This window comes from Jaculus jaculus, chromosome 3 (genome assembly GCF_020740685.1).
Source record: "Jaculus jaculus isolate mJacJac1 chromosome 3, mJacJac1.mat.Y.cur, whole genome shotgun sequence".
NCBI classification, from domain to species: domain Eukaryota; kingdom Metazoa; phylum Chordata; class Mammalia; order Rodentia; family Dipodidae; genus Jaculus; species Jaculus jaculus.
Genome location: NC_059104.1, coordinates 81,434,721 through 81,443,364, shown reverse-complemented (window position 1 = coordinate 81,443,364; position 8,644 = coordinate 81,434,721). Strand labels below are relative to the sequence as shown.

General features: G+C 41.5%; 1 protein-coding gene across 9 annotated transcripts in view; it reads right to left on the bottom strand.

Moving 5' to 3' along the window:
* Nucleotides 1-204: 204 nt before the first annotated feature.
* Nfrkb (nuclear factor related to kappaB binding protein) overlaps nt 205-8,644 on the bottom strand; it is a 72,060-nt gene continuing 63,620 nt past the window's right edge. For 6 of the 9 annotated variants that reach the window (XM_004665487.3, XM_045145677.1, XM_045145679.1 and 3 more), the window contains 3 exons: nt 2,914-3,020; nt 1,547-1,682; nt 205-1,443 (listed from right to left, as the gene is read on the bottom strand). In XM_004665487.3, the coding sequence (XP_004665544.1) occupies nt 1,318-1,443; nt 1,547-1,682; nt 2,914-3,020 (369 nt within the window). In that variant the 3' untranslated portion in view covers nt 205-1,317. The remainder of the gene's footprint in view (nt 1,444-1,546; nt 1,683-2,913; nt 3,021-8,644) is intronic. The other 3 variants (XM_045145680.1, XM_045145681.1, XM_045145682.1) reach the window with 1 other exon arrangement.

Here is an 8,644-nt window from a genome sequence, read left to right as displayed (position 1 = left end):
CTGTAAAACCACTGTGTACCCAAAAAGCACTCTAACCCTTTCTTGCTCCTCTGCAACTTATCAAAATAACCCACTGTTGATCCAGCTCCCTCCTAGACGAAGCCACATCCGTTCTTTGTCCTCCAGGTCTACTTTGTTACTCAGACCCCATAAAAGATAACCACTAGAGGTCCATGGATTCAAGAATTTTTAATAATTTGGATACTTTTAAGAAGAGATAGGGAAGCCTCATCCCCACAGAAAAGCTTTCCCACCCTCCCCTGTCCCACAGTAAGAGACATACATTGTAATGACCAGTGCTTTAAGTACTTAGGACTTAAAAAAAAGATATCATTCGGAGCTGTCTATGGTGGGTGGTGGCTGAAAAGAGTAAAAGAGCTAGGAATAGACAACTCTGAACCCAGTTACCTCAGCACTTCCAGGCAGTGCCTGACTGTGGCCCCCATCCCTACTCTCTTTTCTGTGTGGTCAGTGACAAGGGCCTGGTTTGCAGTCCTGCTCTACAGCAAAACAGATGAACAATGTCTGAGTTGCGGCAAGATGCACAGCAACCATCCCCCACTCTGCCCACTATGGACGTCCACAGGAATAGGCTTGTAGAGGACAATGTTGGCAGGTGAAAGTATACACACAATCCAGATCCCAATACCCATGCTTGGGAAGTAGTTCCAAGGCAGTCCACCTTAGAAGATCCATTCTACCTCACTGTCTACATGTCCCTATTATGTCGCCTCTCATTTACTATGTAATTCATTAAGTCAGCCACCAACTTGCTAAAAAGTCTTGATACTCTAATTTGGGCAAAAGAGTAAATAATCAGTTTAGGGGCATTAAAGCCCAGGTTTCTGTCTCATAAAAGAGGTACAATAAATTCTTTAAAAAAATAAGTTACACAAAATCTTCTGGACACAAAACTCACATCTAGACAAGTCACAGAGATCAGAAGCTAAAAAAAAAAAAAAGCCCAATCCTCACACAGAATGAGGCTTTTTCACTGCCTGGCCCCTCTGCAACGGAGAGGGCTCTTCTCCTGGCATCCCCCTCTCAGGAGGAAACTTTGGCTTGTATGACTATCTGTGACTTCTCACAACTCTAACAGACTCTCCTCCTGGACTAGCAGAGAGCAGTCCTGGGGATCCTGGAGATGACCTTCTCAGGCCTTCACTGTGGAGTGTGACCGGAGAATCTCAGCCATGATTGCCATCAGCCCCCACCAGCCTATCTTGAGCAGAAAAGCTCAGAGAAAATGGTGCGACTTCACTGCTCTGTCAGCCAGAATGCAGTTAGCCCGGTCTCTTATACAGCCACCTCTCTCAGTCACTGTTGCTCAGGTGCCTGTTTAGGAGATGGAGCTGTGGTCACAACAACAGTGGAGACAGCTTTGGACGAGCTGGAAGCTGTGCCCTGTTGGAGATGGGATGCTGGGACAGTCTGGATCCGCACCTGTTTGCAAAGAGAAGCAGCCTGGTCAGCACAATGCAAATGGGTTGGTTCATCAGTTAAGAACAGCAAAAAAAAAAGGCCAACAGACTTATTTGTATCTCACCTGTGTAGCCTGACCCTGTTGCTGAAGCTGCTGCAACTGCTGGGCAGTGAGGAAACTAACCGGCTTGTTACCAGCAATGAGTTTGGTACCTGCTGGCATGGTTGTGAGGATAATGTTGCGGCCCAGCCCACTTAGGCTGTGGGGGAAAAGGAGGAATAAGATGTAAGGTATGGCCATATGGTGAGATAAATGTCTTTTGGGCTCAGAGTGAGGGTACACACTGTACAAAGGACAGCAAAGAGGTCGGGTGCCCAGCAAGTCCCAGCATTCTGGATTCAAACAAAACCTAGTGATTAGACCACCTTTCTTCTAAGTTTTTACACTCTAAGGCACTGGATAAAATAGTGCTAAGCTCAATGCCCTGACCAGCACAAGTGGGACAGGGCCCAGGAGACTGGCCTTGTGGGGTCAGTCTCAGTCACTTAAGACCCACACTAAAATAGCCCCAACTGCTTGAGACTGTCCAACTGATTGCATTAGGCCTTTTTTCCCTTTGGGTATGTGTGTGTATGTATGTGTGCACATTTGCATATTTGTGTGGAGGTCAGAAGTCAACACTGAGCATCTTACTTGATCAATACCCACCTTACTTTCTGAGGTAATTTTCTCACTATACCCAAGGATTACTGACTAGGCTAGACAAGCCAGTCCACAAACTCCAAGGGTCTTCCTGTCTCTGCCTCCCCAGAGCTACAAATTCAGGCACACCCAGCATACCCAGCATTTTACATGGGTGCTGGACATGCAAAATCAGGTTCTCATGCTTGTGCAGAAAACACTTAACCCACTAAGCCATCTCTCCAACTCCTTATCTCTATTTAAAAGTCAAGGCCATAGAAAAACCATCAGCCCTTGCACTGCCATGGGTTCAGAGTTCAAATATCAAAGGGGGGTGGAGATCATTTACATCCACCTGAGACTTGTTTACTACCTCCATCCCAGGACCCTCCCAATTCTTTATTTTCGACCACTAATATATTATTACTGTCTCCTTACTCTGCAGTGTACACTGAAGACAGAGTGAACTTGTGTTTCTTTTTTGTTGTTGTTGGTTTGTTTTGTTTTTTGTTTTTTGGAGGTAGGGTCTCACTCTAGCCCAGGCTGACCTGGAATGCACTATGGAGTCTCAGGGTGGCCTCAAACTCACAGCAATCCTACCTCTGCCTCCCGAGTGCTGGGATTAAAGGCATGCACCACCACGCCCGGCTAACTTGTGCTTTAATTACTGCATCTGGATCAGTGATAGGTACTCAATGACTATTACTGATGAGTTTGACAAAGGCATCCACCTATCCATCTGTGACAAAGGCTGAGAGTTACACCCTGTTTCCTTCCCTCAAGTTTGCTCTTCTTCAAATAGCACTTACTTGGCTCCAAGGTTGCCTTTGATGATGGGGGCTGTGACCACACTCTTGCCCTTCATTGGCTGGCTAATAACAGAGAGTGGAACTGTGATCCGTGTAGGCAGCTTCCCCTACAGAAAAAGAACAATCACCTTTTGTGAGACAGGACACAAAAACCCACCAAGCATCACCTACCGGGGTAAGAAATGAGAACAAGCACTAAAGATGCTTGTAGTGCTCATTCCCAGAAGGATTCCAGCATTCCTAGGGTTTTAGCACATAGAGCCCTCACAAGAAAATGGCTTTTTTAATCAGTTTGGGTCATGTGATTTACTATCTTCTTCTTTCTCACAAACTAAAAAGCAACAACTGTACATTCACAGCTAAGAGTCTGCCTTGAGTCTCAAAACAGACTTTGGGGGGTGGAGAGATGGCTTAGCAGTTAAGGCGTTTGCCTGCAAAGCCGAAGGACTCAGGTTTACTCCCCAGGACCCATGTTAGCCAGATGCACAAGGGGGTGCACATGTTTGGAATTCATTTGCAGTGGCTAGAGGTCTTGGCATGCCCATTATCTCACTCTCCCCCTCTTTCTCTGTCAAATACATAGTAAATAAAAATATTTCTTAAAATTTTAATTTAATTTTTTTTAAAAGGGACTTTGGACTTGGATTTTGTTTGTTTGTTCTTTTGAAACTGGGTCTCACTGGCAGCAAACACACCATCTTTCTGCCTCAGCTTTGAAAGTAGGATTGCAGGTATGCTCCACAGTGGCCAGGTAATGGACTTGGACTTTGGAACAATGTTGAAACTGTTTTAAGACTTTGGAAATAAAATCTGGGACTTCCGGGTAAGATGGCAGCATAGGAGCCATGCCAAACAAGCCTAGGGAGGGATTTAAGTAAAATACACTCTTCTTCTGAAAAGTGAAGGAGTGTAGGTTATTCTTAGACATAGTGGAGAATCCAGAGAAGCCAAGATTCACCAGAAAGAAGGAAAATGCCCAGAATCTCACTGAGGTGCTCGTGGCCCAGGCAGCCACCCAGCACAGTCCCACCAGGTGGCAGCAGCAGCAGAGACCAAGCAACAGATTTTTCAACTCCCTCAGCCTTCTTGCAAAGTTAAGAAATCTGAAGGAAAGACAGCTGAGATCAACTAAAGAGCTACTGAAAGTGAAAACAACTCCAGAAGTCTGAACTCTCCCATCCCCACCATCAGAACCAAGAACCTCCAATATTCAACCCACAGGGGCAGCACGGCCAACAGAGTGGTTCAGAGGTACAGCTGTACAGCACAACATGGAGAAATCGAGGCGGGCATTCAGCAATGCTGAGATTGGTAGCCACCCCAAAAGGGAACAAGGATGACTGACAAAAAAAGAACAGGTACACAGGCCTGCAAGAGATCCTTTCTCTTTCCTTGTCAGGGCAGGTTATGGGGTATATATTCTTGGTTGGCTTTACCATTTTCAAATAACCTGTATTTGGGGGTTGCATTTTGTTGCCTTTGATGCTTTCGTATCTATAGGGCCTATGTCTTTTAGTTCTGTCATTATTGGAGGCAGGGTCTGATACAGAACCAGGTTGACCTGGAACCAAATTCAGAACAGGAATCTCCACCTCCCAGATGACAAGGTTAGGGGTGTAGCACAACACACACCCTCTTAGGGATTTTGACTTTATATGACTATAGGTTTGTTTTAATCCCCACAACTGCATACTTTGTCCTGGTTTTTACTGATTGTGTATGTTGTGTCGGTTGAAGTTTAGAATTTGCCAGTAAATTATTCCACCCAGCCCAATAGAATACTTGCTTAGCAAGCAAACTCAATCTAGGATTACTTCTGCAGCTGGATTGGGATACAAGAGCTACACCTGACACCTTGAACTCATATCCTGAGGGTATTTCGAGGTGGAGTGCCACCTATGAAAACACTGCAGGTAAGTAGAAAACCCAAGCATCAAATCAATTCAGGATGCAAAAGTCGCTACATTATAAGAAACTCAACGAATCAAGACAATACAGTCCCACCAAAAACTATAAATCCATCAGAAATGATCACCAAGGAGACTGTTTTAGATGAAATGCCTGACAAAGATTTCAAGAAAATGATGGCATCTATGCTCAAAGAAAAGAGAAAAAAATGAAAGGAATCAAAGAAGAAAATAAAGGAATTAAAGAACAAATTTCTGAAAGAGAACACAGGAAACCAGCTTAATGAAATAAGGAGGTAATTACAAGACATGAGTAAGGAAATAGAAATATTGAAGAAAAACCAGGCTGAAATCCTAGCTCTAAAGAATACAGTCAGTGAATTTAAAAGTCTGTTGAAATATCTCTAGTAGAATGGATGAAGGAGAGAACAGAATATCTAAACTATAAGACCAGGTGGCAGACCTAATACAGCCCAACAAAGAGAAAGACAAGATAATAGCAAGGTATGAATGGGAACTCCGAGATATCCAGGACGCTATGAAAAGATCAAACATAAGAATTCAGGGCACAATAGAAGGAGAAGAATTTCAATCCAGAGGCTTAGTAGGTGTTCGCAACAAAATCAAAGAAGAAAATTTTCCTCAAATTAGGAAAGAAATGCCAATGCAGATACAAGAAGCTTTTAGAACACCAAACAGACAAAATGTGGCAAGAACCTCTCCGTGCCATGTTATAATTAAACAACTAAACATATAAACCAAAGAAAATATACTGAAAGCATTTAGAGAGAAAAAGCAAGTCATCTACAAAGGCAAGCCCATCAGAATAACTGCAGATTACTCAACATAAACTTTAAAAGCCAGAAGGGTTTGGAATGATGTAACCCAAGTTCTGAAAGATAACAACTGTCAACCAAGATTACTTTATCCTGCAAAGCTATCTATCCAAATTGATGGAGAAATAAGGACATTCCACAACAAAAACAGGCTAAAGGAATTTATGACAACTAAACCAGCTCTACCGAAAATACTTGAAGGAATTCTTAATGCCAAAGAGAAAGCAAAACACACACAGGAGGAAATGGGAAAAAATAAACCACACTCAACACTTAAAAGAAATGAGTAACAGGAAAACAGGAATAACTACAAAATAAGAAAAATGGTGAGAATAGGAGAAAAAAAAAGAAAAATGGTGAGAATAAATGCATACCTTTCAATAATAACTCTTAATATCAATGGCCTCAATGCTCCAAGCAAAAGACACAGGCTTGCAGACGGGATTAAAAGTCAGGGTCCTGCCATTTGTTGCCTCCAGGAAACTTATTTCTCAATAAAAGATAGACACCACCTTAGGATGAAAGGACATAAAATGGTATTTCAAGCAAATGGACCTAGGAAACAAGCACAAGGTTGCTATCCTAATATCTGACAGGATAGACTTCAAACCAACATGAGTGAGAAAAGATAAAGAAGGTCATTTTATGCTGATTAAAGGAACACTCCTGTACAATCCTAAACATATATGCACCTAACAGGGGGCTCCCAGTTTCATCAAACAAGCACTATTAGACTTAAGGTCACAGATAATAACAAGCACAATTGTAGTGGGAGACTTCAACCCCACTCTCATCAACTGACAGGTCATCCTGGAAAAAAATAAACAGAGAGATGTCTGAATTAAATGATGTCATGGAACAAATGGACCTACCAGACATCTACAGAACATTCCATCCAAATGCTGCAGAATATACATTTTCTCAGCAGCACATGGAGCATTCTCTAAAATAGGCAATATATTAGGACACAAAGCAAATCTCAACAAATACAGAAAAACTGAAATAATCCCTTGTACCCCATCTGACCACAATGGGATTAAATGGCAAATCAGCAACAACAAAAGTTACATAGCATACAGAAACTCATGGAGACTAACTAGTACACTATTGAATGATCAATGGGTCATTGAAGAAATCAATAAATTCATAGAATCAAATGATGATGAGAACACAACATACCAAAACAATGAAGGCAGGCCTAAGAGGGAAATTTATAGCTCTAAATGCCTATATTAAGAAATTAGAGAGTTCACACATTAACAATTTATTGCTTCACCTTAAGACCTTGGAAAAAGAAGAACAAGGCAAACCAAAAATCAGTAGATGAGAAGAAATAATAAAGATTAGGGCAGAAATTAGTGAAATAAAAACAAACAAGAACAACAACAAAAAAGCAATCCAAAGAATCAATGAAACAAAGAGTTGGTTCTTTGAAAGGATAAACAAGATTGATAAATTCTTAGCAAATTAGTGATGAAAAAGGCACCATTATAACAGATACCAAAGAAATTCAATAATTATAATGACATACTTTAAGAATATATAAGTGGGCTGGAGACATGGCTTAGCAGTTAAGTGCTTGTCTGTGAAGCCTAAGGACCCCAGTTCGAGGCTCAATTACCCAGGACCCACATAAGCCAGATGCACAAGGCGGCACATGCATTCTGGAGTTTGTTTGCAGTGGCTAGAGGACCTAGTGTGCCCATTCTCTCTCTCTCTCTCTCTCTCTCTCTCTCTCTCTCTCTCTCTGTCACTCTCAAATAAATAAATAAATAACGAAAAAACTAAGAACATATGAGGCTCTAAGTTTGAAAATATGAAAGAAGTGGATGATTTCCTTGATTTATATGACCTACCAAAATTAAATCAAGATCAGATAAACCATTTGAATAGACCTATAACAAGTACAGTGATCCAAGCAGTTATAAAAAGTCTTCTAACTAATAAAAGTCCAGGCCCAGGGCTGGAGAGATGGCTTAGTGGTTAAGCACTTGCCTGTGAAGTCTAAGGACCCCGGTTCAAGGCTCGATTCTCCAGGACCCATGTTAGCCAGATGCACAAGGGGGCGCACGCATCTGGAGTTCGTTTACAGTAGTTGGAAGTCCTGGCGCACCCATTCATTCTCTCTCTCTCTCTCTCTCTCTCTCTCTCTCTCTCTCTCTCTCTCTCTCTCCATCTGCCTCTTTCTGTCTCTGTCACTCTCAAATAAATAAAAATGAGCAAAAAAAATAAAAAAAAAATAGCAGTAAGACATAATAATGCTACTGCTGTATTAATTACTTTCAAACTTTTCCCTAAAATAGAAGAGGAAAGAATTCTACCAAACTCCTTCTATAAAGCCAGCATCATCCTCATACCAAAACCAGACAAAGTCAGAACAAAAAAGGAAATTACAGACCAATATTCCTCATGAACATAGATGCAAAAATTCTCAACAAAATATTAGCTAACAGAAAGCAAGAATATATCAAAAAGATTAATCAACTCTGACCAAGGTAGATTTATCCCAACGATGCAGGGATGGTTCAACATATGCAAATCAATAAATGTAATACATCATATAAATGGTCTGAAGGACAAAAATCATATGATCATCACAATAGATACAGAAGGGCTGGAGAGATGGCTTAGCGGTTAAGCGCTTGCCTGTGAAGCCTAAGGACCCTGGTTCGAGGCTCGGTTCCCCAGGTCCCACGTTAGCCAGATGCACAAGGGGGCGCACGCGTCTGGAGTTCGTTTGCAGAGGCTGGAAGCCCTGGCGTGCCCATTCTCTCTCTCTCCCTCTATCTGTCTTTCTCTCTGTGTCTGTCGCTCTCAAATAAATAAATAAATAATTTTAAAAAAATAAAAAAACAATACAGAAAAGGAATTCAACAAAATCCAACATTCTTTCATGGTAAAAAGTATTACAGAAACAGAATAGAAGGAACATATCTCAACATAAAAAAAGCTACTTATGACAAATTTAGAGCCAACATATTACTAACT